At 40.1% G+C, this 13,142-nt stretch overlaps 1 protein-coding gene across 1 annotated transcript in view; it reads right to left on the bottom strand.

Moving 5' to 3' along the window:
* Nucleotides 1–1,047: 1,047 nt before the first annotated feature.
* The window catches only part of PI4KA (phosphatidylinositol 4-kinase alpha), a gene marked incomplete at its 5' end in the record, with an annotated part of 66,185 nt that continues 54,090 nt past the window's right edge, over nt 1,048–13,142 (bottom strand). Inside the window, 13 exons of the mRNA XM_082491446.1 lie at nt 1,048–1,769; nt 2,649–2,732; nt 3,609–3,698; nt 4,966–5,125; nt 5,811–5,931; nt 6,255–6,380; nt 6,854–6,958; nt 7,584–7,693; nt 8,281–8,351; nt 8,474–8,546; nt 9,419–9,489; nt 11,561–11,690; nt 11,993–12,113. Of these exons, the coding sequence (XP_082347572.1) occupies nt 1,718–1,769; nt 2,649–2,732; nt 3,609–3,698; nt 4,966–5,125; nt 5,811–5,931; nt 6,255–6,380; nt 6,854–6,958; nt 7,584–7,693; nt 8,281–8,351; nt 8,474–8,546; nt 9,419–9,489; nt 11,561–11,690; nt 11,993–12,113 (1,314 nt within the window). The 3' untranslated portion in view covers nt 1,048–1,717. The remainder of the gene's footprint in view (nt 1,770–2,648; nt 2,733–3,608; nt 3,699–4,965; nt 5,126–5,810; nt 5,932–6,254; nt 6,381–6,853; nt 6,959–7,583; nt 7,694–8,280; nt 8,352–8,473; nt 8,547–9,418; nt 9,490–11,560; nt 11,691–11,992; nt 12,114–13,142) is intronic.

Below are 13,142 nucleotides of genomic sequence, written 5' to 3'. Positions count from 1 at the left end.
CCTCCTCAGGGCTGAGCCCCCTCGGGGTCGAGCGCCTCGAGGCACGGCTTCTCCTCGGGGCTGGGTTCCCCCTCAGGGCACAGCTTCTCCTCAGGACTAGGCCATTCTCTGGGTTGAGCCCCCTGGAGGCATGGCTTCCCCTCAGGGTTGAGCCCTCAGGGTGTGGCTTCTCCTCAGCGTGGAGCCTCCTTGAGGTGCCGCTTCTTCTCAGGGCGGAGCCCCCCGAGGCACGGCTTCTCCTCAGGGCTGAGTCCCCCTCAGAGTACAGCTTTTCCTCAGGACTGGGCCCTTCTCTAGACTGATCCCCCTGGAAGCATGGCTTCTCCTCAGGGCTGGGCCCTCTCTGGGCAGAGCCCTCAGGGTGGAGCCCCTCAGGGCGTGCCTTCTCCTCAGGGTGGAGCCCCTCAGGGCGGGGTTTCCCCTCAGGGTGGGGCTTCCCCTCAGGGCGGAGCCCCCTTGAGGTGCCGCTTCTCCCCAGCCTCCAGCCCCTCAGGCCCCCGCAAGCTTCAGCGCCGCACCGCCTCCGCTGCTGCCTGTCGCCGTCCCCTGAAGCGGCCGAGGGCCGGGGCCGCCCGGCCCCGCCGCACCCCCCGGCCCGGGCGCGGGAGGAGGCACCGCAGGGCCCCTTTTCCCCGGGTACTGCCCTTCTCGGCCCTGCCCCTGGGCCCAAAGCGAGCAGGGACTGGACGTCAGGGGAAAACAACCCCCTGGAGATGGGACTGTCGACACTTCGAGACGCCGTTCAAGAATGCCAAGTGCGTGGAAAGGGAAGGACGTGTCCCAGGCCAGGGTAGGGCCGTGCTGTAAGCACTACATGGGGAGCTTTACCTCGGTCCCACGTTTCAGCTCCTCCGTACATGGGTCTTGCGCAAAACCATTTCATTTATGAATAAAAAACGTCACTTCATATTTCTTCTTCAGCTTCTCATCCATCTTATTTCTCCAGTAGAAAGAAAGGTCACAATAGGAAAGGAACAGTGCACGACTGTGCAGAATGATGCAGAGTATAAACTAACTCAGCGCGTGGCAAAAGATTTGCAACAGACACATAGTCTAAGGTCTTTTATTGCATTTTATAGATTAAATATATCTTCAGTAGAGTCTCTTTTTTTTAAAACACACAAAAGGAAAAAAATACATTCTTCATGTACATATGAAATACTGACCACGTAGCAGGGACCACGTACAGTGCAAAGTATGAACACAGCTACACAGACATCACCACCGTGGATGATTATCAGGCTTTTTCTACAGTAGAATTAGAACCAGTCAACATTTCTGCTTCCAAAGAGACATCCATACCCTTCCCTTCCATGACATTTTGCGGGATTGTGCAGGAAAGTGTTGTTGCTTGTTTTTTTTGTTTTATTTTTTCACTTTTTAAAGGTATTATAAAATCCTTGCATTGCATGAAAAATTATCAAATTCCACAAGCTTGACCTCTTTCACACATTCATAACTGTACTACAATTTTTATTGTGATTGCAGCCCAACTCCAGAAAGGCAGGGAAAACCAGAAATAGATACAACCTGGTAAAGAGAAAGGAATGCATCAGACTGATTGTTGCGGTGTCCAGGAAACGTACCCACATGTACACACACATACACACAACATGGATGATAGCAAGGTGTAATTGAGCATCTCCTATTTATTACAAGTTTGGAGTGAGGGCACGGGGTTGCGTGTTTCACTTCGGCAGTGGATCTCTACTATCTCTCAGTATGGGATGTCATTCTGGTAGTACTGGATCATGTCATACGTCCTACTCCTAGAGAAGGAAACCAAAGCTCGAGGTAAGTAAAAGTTTAAAAAAACACTGCAGCTATTGTCACAGAAACAAACATCAAGATCCCACAGAAACAAAACATGGGTGAAGGAAATTAGCTGCTAATCAAAAATAGCCCTACGCGCTTTGAAGGCATTGTGAAGGCCCAGTTACTGTTTTGAACAGCACAAAACATCCTGCTCTTGTTTAAACTAGGTAAAAAAAAGCTATTTCCATGCTTCTCAGTGTGGCAACAGCCGCTTGGATCCTGTGTTTGGATAAGCCAGAAGCACCTCACATTGCACTGGCAGTTTGTTTTAGGAGAAGGAAATACATAACGAACAAAGCAAGATCATCAGGGCCGCATGGAGACAGGATGATGTGGAAATAAAAGTAATCTTAATTAAGGAGAATGCTAATAATGAAAATAAAAGTGCAAGGGAAATAGCAGCATTAATATCAGCATCTCTGATGAGTGATTGAACAAACAAATCTAAGCCTTGTTACAGATAACTCAATTATCCACAGGCAGAGCTTATTCAGGTCACAGACTTACCATGCCACAGGTAGAGAAGCCCAAGCTTATCAGAACTAAGCTGGCTCTGGGCATTCACACAGCAGTGTAACTGCCTTCATAACCTCCAATATCAATCTAAGATTCTAAGTAGATGCACCAGCAGGCACTAGAAAATCCAATTCAGTTCTAGCAGGGCTAGAGGAGATGCAGCATGTTCAGAAGCAAAGCTGCTATCCTGCATTATCTAAACATCAACAACTCAAAAATGTTTGGTAGCTGACTGATAAAACTCTACTTTTCAGCTGTGCTTAAAGTTTGATGACCTTCCTTTAGTTATAGGGAGAAGACATGGACAGATGCCAAACCTGTTGCTGAGGAAACAATTCTGGATGATCTTGATGATGAAAGTTGCAGCCTCCCGTTCAGTCATGTTGGGACTGAACCTGTGTCTGTATGCAGAAAATCACAAAAAGCGAGAGTAAAATTAGTGAGCTTTCCTTTGAGTATGATACAAACGTGTCTCTGCACAGTCTTAGCCAGGTGTTGATTTGACTTGCGGCAAGGACCTACTCCTTGTGAGACGACCTCATACAAATTGTGTAATGTTATAATAACCACTCGCCCTTAGTCTTACAGTGGAGACAGAGGCTGTGAGCTTTTCATCAGTCTAATGGTAACTCTAGGAACAGCAGACACCTCTTTCTAGGCAGCTGCTGCTTTTAAAATATCTTTGTACCTAGTAGTGCCCTTGAGCTCCAGCCCATCATACTGTATGAATCTGTGCTTATCTTTAGTAAGTTGTAGGAAGTTATATGCAGGAAATGGTGAGTTACCTCTGCTCATTCTAGAGCTAACTACGGAGGCATAAGCCTGAAGGGCTATTTGAACTGTCACATTAGAATTTGTATTTGCCGAAGCTGTTGGGTGTTACAACACAGTCCCATTAGTACTGCATTATTGGTAGAACAAATTTTAAGACGCTGTTCTTCAGAGTCCAACACTATTTCAGAGGACACAAGACTGCAACACATTGCCTCTCAATTTCAGCAGATCTTTCCTTTACAGTCATATTTTGCTAGTCCTACGAATTTAAAGATAATCCACGTACTTGCACAGTCATTAAATAGCTTGAACTTAATTCTACAAAAAGACCTTTGGAATTTGTACTTTCTGAGACACTCTATGAACAAAAGTTACCATTTTTACAACATTAGGACATTTGAATTATTTGAGTAGCATTACACTTCTCACTGCACAAACTGTGACAGTATACCTTCTGTGAAGAACACATGAACATTTTCCAGTTCATACATATGCTGACTTACTTCAACAGCTTGATTGTCTGCCCGCGGAAACAGGGCAGCCCTGTATCCAACATTAATGTGACCAGTGAGACTACAGCATCCATGTAAGGCCTAGAGAAAAAGAGGACAAAAAGGTTACAGCACTCACTTCTCCAGCTTTACCACAGTAGGTAAAGCAGGCAAGCTGAGGAGTTCAACGAGCCGGATCACACCTTTTTCTGTAATTAAACCAACGTATATAATCCTCTTATATTTGCTGGTGGAGCTACACCATTGCTTGCAATCTGTCACTGACTACGAGATACTCAGAATGCTGTAAGATGAACAGTCTGAAGGAGGATTATACTAAGCAATGCTTCAGTAAACATAATTTCTTTAGCATTAGAAAGGTGAATCAGCGCATCAAAACAGTAACAAAAGGCTGAAAACAGCAATACCACAGTAACAGATTATCTTCTAATTCCTAATTACTCCATGTAATTCTTTGCTACATCAGCCCAGCTTCCCTTCTCCTTCCTCTCCTCCCACTTAGAACATTTATTACCTACCAAGCTATTACTCTACTACTTGGGTGACAATTTTGCCTTGACACAAAACTTTCTCCAGACTGCTCCCCCTCAAGGAACCGAGTTGATCTTGACTCCAAGGCAGCCCCTTCTGGGGCTACTAGCTGAAGAAACTTTGATTCTGTAAGATAACATCAATAATACTTTATACTTGTGATAGAATGAGCTTTTATCTAGACTCTACTGTACTGTCCTCCTCCTACCCACATGCAACATCCTCTTCATATAGATTTATTAGTGCTCCTATGTGTTAAAGCAAACCCTGTTTGCTTGCTGTGGTGCGAGGTAAAGTTGCAGATCTTTCTGTTGACTGGCTGGCAATCACAGCTGAAGAGCTGAGCTACCAAAGCCCCTGCATATTTTACAACAGAAAATTCTAGCACTTTTTCACATTTCCTACCTAATTAACTCTACATGAAACGGCGATTAATGTGATTGTCCTATTTGGGAAAATAAGAAAGATTTTGATTCTCCTGTAGTTTCTTACTGCAAAATTTTAACAGCATACTAAATTGTGTAAAGGAAATGTGTGCAACAAAGCATTTATAAACGGAATATAAAGAAATGTGTGTAACATCACATTTGTACATTGAAAAAAAAAATTGCTAAATATAACATAAGAACAGAAAAAAACCCACAAAGTTAGGCTGTAAAACTGCAGGATTATTAAGTTGTTTCAAAGTTTGCAAGACGTACCAGGACAGTCTGACAGGCTCAGACCTCCTACAGACAAATGTTTATTATTAATTATCTTCTCATCTGGTTTTAGGCATGCAAGCACTTCCACTTTTGAGCAGTTAAGAACACCTTACCTGACTGCCAGATAGCCTCTGACACACATCTCCATAAACCATTTGAATGGAGTTGCCTCCATTTTTCCTCCCATTATCATCACCATCTCATCAGTCAGCTTAATGTCAGGCTCCCAGCCCAGATTTCCACCAGGTGAGCTTTCAAACATGAATCCAAAATCTGTGCACAAAAGATAAGGCGCCTCATAAACTTTGTTGGTTAATTGTGTGCTGTCAAAGCTTACAGAAGAAAGGAGAGGTGGATTTCACATATCAATACCTAGTTTTTCTACCAACATTTCAACTTCAACTGGAAAAAAGCTTTGGTGAAGTGTAAGAACACCAACAAAAGAATCATCACCATGACATTCGACGAGACTTAAGAAAGATGGCATCAAATAAAAACTCCTTGCTGAAACATCTGTGCAGTTCCAGAAAAGCAAAGCTAAAGCAGAGGTTAGTTTCACACAATTATATAAATTTACTTGTCAAATTTAATTCATACTCACACAGTGATGAAAGAAACCCAAAGATACAGTTACGTACTTACACATATACATACACACACGTGTATATATATGTATGTATGCATGCGTAAGTATGTATATATGCATAAGCCATACATATGTGTGTATGGATTCCTGAAGCTGGTAAAGCTTTGCAAAGCTGAATTTACACAGAAGAAGCCAACGTAAATATACATACAATACTGAACAGGCATGAAAAAATCCCACGTATATTTACAAACTGTGAAATCAGTATATAGATTGATCTCAAAAGGGAAATGGCCTACTGTCTTCTATGAGCAATTCTTTACAGCAGAAAGAAAAGGTAGCTACTGAAATTTGAATGTGGATATGACTGACCAATATGAATGATGTGTCCCTTTTTGTCCAGCATGATGTTGCCATTATGCCTGTCTTTAATCTGGAGCAGAAACAGGAGAAGACTATATGCAGCCATACTGCGGATGAAATTATAGCGAGCCTGTACAAATAAGAAGTTAAAACAAATCAGAAGAGCGGAGAGAATTTAATAACTCTCCATCCCACAAACCGATACAGCTGAACAAAGTTTTTTTCATTTTTAACATTCATGATTAGTTTGAAGCAATGTTCTATGATACTCTCCATACATCTACAGCTGCAATAACTTCTTTAGCTAACTCACTCTTAGCTAAAAATGGATTATCAGCATCAGAAACCAGATACAGCATTATGGCAGTCATTATCCAATTATTTGTCATTATTTCTTATAGCTAGAATGTCTCTCAGTTGAGATTTTGCTGTGCTTGCCAACTGGTACTTTACCTTCTGGAATGCAAGGGTAGACTCATCTCCATATTGCCTCGTAAAGTAATCATACATCCCAAAGTCTGTCTGCCTGCCCAGCTGGTCACGGGATGTGCAGTCAGGAATGCATTCAATAACACCGCACTGAAGGGGAAGAAGAGAAACAGGTCTGTAAAGCACGCTCCCAACATATATTTTGTTCATGGCTTTTGGCAGTTATACAGGTCTCCTGGGAAATGTGGTGAAGCCTATCGATCACTGAATACAGAATTTCTAGTTTATTCATAAAAAAGTATATCCAGTTTTTTAGGATTTCCATGCAACATAAGACGGGCTCTGTGACTTCGCACTGACTTGCACAATGTAGTCCCAAAAAAATCAAACAACAAACATGAATAACCACAGGCAGCAAAATTAAAATTTCAGAGCCAAAAGCTTTAGGAAAGCAGGAAGCAGGAGAGCAAAGACTCTTTTTGTTGCTGGTACTCCAAATATTTGGCATAAGTAATGTGGGCAGTATTTCCTTGCAGTATGGAATTTTTATGTGTGCTGGAAGAGAAAAGTCTTTTTTAACCAGGAACTATTTTCTACAGCAGTACAGTTAATTGCCCACTTACCCCAGGAGCTGTGGCCACCACTCTGTATGGAAACACAAAAAGATCCAGGCCTACCAGTTGAAATATGTTCTTGAAGAGATCGATGATTTGTAAAGCTAACATGTCCTGTTATACAAGAAAAAAATTGCACAAGCATTACAGGGTTTACGGATCATAAGTCAGATTACAAAAATACTCTGAGGAGCTCTGAAATGAACATTAAGTTACCCCAGCAGGTCTGCAGATGTGTGCTTGTGCATGCACTGTGGCTCTGGGGGACATCAAAAAGGGAAAAAATAAATGCTGTTTAAGTGGGCAGCAAGCAACATCGAAGAATTAACTGCTGACCTATGAAGAAAAAACTTTTCCATCACTCTTTGATAAGAGGGCTACTAATACCTCCAGGGACAATAGCCAGCATTCCCTCTTAATCAAAACCAAGTACAAGATATCACATTGTTACTGCTATGCTATGTTACTGATACGCTACTGCTATGTTACCAATAGCTCAATCAAAAATAAACTCTGAAAATTAATTTTAAGTCATGGTAAACTGTCTTGAGAGAATGGCTTTTGCTTCCAGACCAGAATTTCTCCAGTGGAACCACACAGTTCTCTCCCTCAGTCCGTAACTAGCAGAGAATCTAAAAATTCCAAAGAAAAATATTTCTATACGAAAATTATTTTCTTCTTATGTATTGTCATCTACAAATCTGTCTTCTGTAACTGCAAAGCCTCAATAGCTTTGTACCTGTCTGCAGTCATCGCCCACTTTAAAGATAGCTGCCTGCCAACAGATTTTCTTACTGTCCACCCCTTCTTCTGCGCTTTCATCTATGGAATCAGAACGACAACGCAGACCTGCAAGAAGAGTACAAAGCAAAACCCAGACACGGACTTTAAGCAGCAACTTTCTCTGCACTCAAAACCAACATTTCATTTCAGGAGCACTACAGATATTTCTGCCTCGCAAGGTGAATACTATAAGCTAGTTCCCCTTTGTCTACTGGAACTAGAACATATCAAAATATTCTTTGTGATTTACCTGATTTATGCCTGAAGGGCATTAAGCTATTCAGCTAGAGAATCCCACAAAATTTATTAGGAGAAAAAACTGCCAAACCCTGGAGTTTATGCTACAGTCTAAAAAACGGGGAAAGGCAATCAATTTATATGTTAGTCTAAAGTAACTGTTAAAACTTCTTCAAGATACTATGTGGGTTGCTTGCTGGGACTTAAAAATAATTGCAAAAAAAAAGGATTTAAGTTTTCAGCGTTTTCTTCTCTCTTCCTTTGGTCCAGTTTCATTTCTGAGCTGAACCACTGCAGATAAAGTTCAACATGTAAATAATTTTACTGCAGTAGTACAGGTCACAAAAAGCAGGCAATTTTGAAGGAATTGCTGACACTTAATTAGTAGTGTCAATGATTAAGATGCAGTTACTAACCTTCTTTTTCAAGCTCACTGACTCCACATCGTTTCACTTTAAATTTGGCCAGGTAGGGCGCTTTTGCTGCACTGAATTGTAATAAAAAAAAAAAAGATGATGATAAGCGCAAGTTAGCCAAACAAGAATTTCTGGAAAAATATCTGAATATCATTAATTAACTTAATGGGAGAATACAATAAGAGCATGGTACCTCTGCATAGGAGTTCCTGATTTGTAATCAATGTCCAGAACAATGGCTTCAGGATTGCTGGGCAAGTAACAGCCTGCAAAATGGAGCAGAGAGATGAGAACAAATCCACTGGCTAGTGTGACAATGCAAGTTGGAGAATAACTGTGTTAGTGTCTATAACTTCAGTACATAGTTTTGAATTAAATAAAATGTTAGAGATAAACTGGAGATTACAGTCTGTGAGCCACGAAGGATGCAGTATCCTTTGCATTAGTGATTGCCAGAAACTCATACAATACAGTTTTGAACTAATACTGCAGAATCCGTACCACAGAAATGTACAGATTGGACTTCTCTTATGACTATCGTCCCTAATAAGATGTGGCAGCATGGCCCAGTGCACTAAGGAGGGCCTGTAGCAACCAACACATGGTAGAAGAATTGAGACCTGTTAGACAGAGATCAGGAAAAGCTTTCATCAAACACTATTTTAAAGAGAAAACCCAGATTGGGAAAACATATGTTCAAGATTTAAAGGACCTTCAGACAATGACGTTTCAAGGGAATGACTGATGGGAGAAAAAGGAGAATGAAATGAACTGGACACATTTAATTCTTGAGATAACATAACTTCTCAAAAGCACCTCATCTTTTTTAAAAAGAAGGTGGTCCAAAGAAAAAGAGCTTATTTATCAACCATCTTCAGACACGCATTTCTACTTTTATCCGTGATGTGCGTTATCTAACTTGCTCTTGGGCAAGTTTTGATGCATCATACAGAAATTATTGGGTAGGTAAAAATACTGTTTCAAGAGACAAACAATCCAACTGTAAGAGAATAACAGCCACCAGCATCAAAATGGAGAGCTGCCACTTGCAGAGATTTCAAGATTTCCTTGCAGAAAATACAGTACTCATGTTGAATTCAAAAAGCCCGCTATATTATATGATTAAATCCCTTCTTACCAGGCTGCACTTTCACCTCAGATAGTGCACTCAAACAAGCCTTTTTTCTTTCATCTCCTTTCGGGAATGGCCTAGAAAGACGAATGATGTTTTATTTATCTGCATACTGTACAGTACTCTATGTACGAGCCACAAATCTGTTTGAAACTTGTACTACCTTCACTAAAAATGTTGCTTCCCGTAATGACAAAGATCTCTTACTGCACCAATTCTAGAGAACTTCCAGGCTCAATAACTAACCAGAACATTTTCTGTCTTAATGAAGGTTATAGTCTTTGCTTTGTAGATTTAACGTTGATTTGACATACAAGTCGTTGACAAACCCAAACTGCATGAGAGATGTGAATGGAATATATGAAGTCTCTTCCTTATAAAGAAATTTGAGGATAATTACACCTTTGTAAGCACCCCTATAGTTATACCAATATAATTTTCCCTCGTGGAACTTATTCTAGAATAAGAACATTGCTAACTAGAAAAGGACATGCCAGCAAAATGCCTATGCAATTACACGCCTAATTTGTTTGCATACTTAGCATGAATGCAGGTGTCAACTGAATAATTGGTAACACAGTTAACGATTAGTACGTACAATTACCCAATTTGCACAGGCACTTACATTAACCATCTACTGAAGTCAGTCACACAATTGCATGCTCACCTGGAGTAGCAGCATGCAACTGAAAGGTATTACTTCTGCTCTAGTTTTAAGGAGTACAGTACATAACACTTAAGATAATGAAATCATCACAGATGATACATTTATTGATTTATGCCATCTCCAAAGCAAACAGCATCTCCTCTATGTTGTCTTTACATTTCAGATGCACAAAAAACAGATTCATTTTAAGGATAGGGTGCAAAATGCAATGCTTGCAAAGCACAATTATTATCAGTCGCTTAATTATGACTTCATACTAACAAACAGTGGATTGACTTCATTCCAAGTTTCAAGATATTCAGATCTTAATGCTCCCTTTTAATTCATCCAGTAGGATGAAAAATGCACATAGACGGCACCTACTATTTGATTGTTTCTGTGTTTTAAGTGTCCTTTAGCCTGATGCCTTTATAACTGGTGGTTTGCAAAGCTTCATTTTAAAGGAGGTATGTTCCAGGAAATACATTTTATATGACTTTCAAATACTTTCATACACCAGAGAATGTTTTAAAAATATGCAATGAAATGACACAGACTTAGTGCTTGTGTGCTGAGCTGCTGCCATCCACTGGCAAGCTTTATAAAAGTTAAATTATGTCTCTTACTGCAGTCTTTACAGGGAACAGTGAGAATCTATCTATGAGCAGGATTTTCAGTTTAAAGAGATCAACAATCCAATGAAGGAACAAGACTTACATATGCAAAAAGAATTATAATCTTTGTATTACACTGCACAATAAAATCTCTTTGCGAAGAGGAAAAGACATTTCATGGAGTTTTGGCAGAAGGTAAACCATTTATTTATGCTTGAGGTTTTTTAGATTTGTGGTGTTTTTTTGTTTTGTTTGTTTGTTTTGTTTTTAAACTCAACACAAAATGTTGATAACAAGTCATAATATGCAAAAAAGTGACTGTCAATCTGGTAGACCTAAACAGAGAAGTGCTGTTTTTCCTGCCTGAACCAAGCTCTGCTTATTTTCAAGAGAACATTAGTAGCATATCCAAAAAGCCAAATTAATGACACAAGTGACAACTAGACTAATGGGATTTCAACTAGGACAAGAGGACTGATTGCTTTACCAATTCCATTACTTTTCCATGGAACCTCATTCCACTATTACCAACCACAATGTATTTGATAAAATCAGATTAAATACTAAAGTTCAAGTGTATAATCATCTACCTCAGAGTAAAAAGTTATAGCTGTTTCAGATAGACTGCATAGTTTGAGCACTGACATCAGTGCAGGTATGAATTATGTCTAAAAGTCAAACTAAAGTGACCCTTTGCATCCCACTACAACTCTTAAGTTAAGTTTAAGAAAAAAAAATCCATTTCTTATCATGTAAGTAATTCATTCTTTCTTCCTGAAAACACCATCCCAATACCCCTAAAAGCAACTTAGCCTCCTAATCAGGATGCTGATAATTAACATAACAGTGAGCCCCAAAAGAGTGCAATTTCTGAAATACAATACTTACTTGATAATGGCTGAAACGTTGGTGATTTTATTAAAGAAATCAAATTCCCGTTGGTAGAACTCCTTGGCTGGGCCAGATAACGAACCAGTTATCTCCTCTACTAGCTGCTCCAGAAGTTCCCCAATGTCAGCTGCATGTGAAAAAAGGAAGGATTTGTGTCAGAAGCTTATTTCAGAAAGCTAAGTGATATGGGCGATGGAAACAGACCTTCAGATAGTATTCAGAAAAAGGTACTGACGCAAACATTGACACATCTGTTTTGATGCATTCTGTCAGGTAGAACACTTCTACAGAATGGGCCCTACCTCTACAAATAAAAGAGAAGTTCCTAGCTTAAAGGATTCCTTCTGCCAAGAGAGAGAAAGGGAGGAGATTTAGTCTGAATGGAGACAAGGAAAGGAGCGAAGATAGATTATATTTTAAAGCACTCACGATCTTTTTGGTGTCCTTCTTCATCCAGGTAGATATTAGTTTTCATGTTCCAGATAAACTGGTGAGCCAAGAGCTGGGATTTGGCAGCTGCCCACAGGATGTATTCTCTAACATAACCCATCTGCAATCATATCCAGTCCAGTAGATCATTACAACTCTAGCAGGCTCGATATTACTGCTTCTAACAGCTATTCTTCAAACTCAAAAAGATTTAATGGATGGAAGGAAGACCTCTGCACTCTCATTCATGTTGCTGAAAAGATCTTTGAAAATGACAGTGTATTTTAACAGGTAGTGAATTGACCTAGACCGTTTTCAGCTGTATTACTGACCTATTCCATTATTCTAACCAACCTTCTTCCCACTTCTGTGCCATTTTCTATCTGTTCTATTTGGATTTCAAATCTCTTTGAGTTTAGGGCATTTTCTAGTTTGTGTACAAGGCACAGTGGAATAGAGACACCGGGGCTTGCCTGGCATCACTCAATGCTCCTGTGATACCAGAAATCTAGACAGCATCATACGGACTGCTCGTTTTAGTGGCAAGAACTGCACATGCTGGCACAGTTCCTCAGAAATTCTAGAAAGTAAGAACAAACTTACAAAGGAAGTTTAAGTGTACAAGGGAATCCTACTCATTCCAGAAGTTGCATTCTCTTTCTTCTACTTGCAGCTACTTCCGTAGTCTGTAGAGGTTTGTATATTAACAGACAAGATGTCTGATGTTCACGCTCTGCATTGCAGAGATACTTATCTGTGCAAAGTTCTCAAATAATAACTAAATACAGTCAATCTACACTACTGGCTGAGGACGTCTTCACCTGAGAATAATAACCACAGTTCACACACCTTGTGGGCAGATAACAATGATTTCACATTAATGAACTCTGAACTTGGCTGTCAACTTTTACTTCTGGCTTCTGCAAGATGAAGCCAAGATCCAATTTCATATACATGACTGAGCACAAGACATCCCTAGATGTCTTCTCTGCTTAACTGCACAGCAAAGTGATTACGGATAGCAATTTAATTTCATTACTGCTTGTCTCATGTAGACCTTCAAAAGCTTCATTCAGACAGAGTCCTCAGCTGAAGTTTCACATAACAAAATTTTTCTTCTATGTATTAGTCATAGGACAACAATAAGCAG

Source organism: Vanellus vanellus, assembly GCF_965231255.1.
Source record: "Vanellus vanellus genome assembly, chromosome: 16".
In the NCBI taxonomy this organism is placed as follows: domain Eukaryota; kingdom Metazoa; phylum Chordata; class Aves; order Charadriiformes; family Charadriidae; genus Vanellus; species Vanellus vanellus.
The sequence above is the reverse complement of the archived record's forward strand: the minus strand, read 5'-3'. Positions and strand labels throughout refer to the sequence as shown.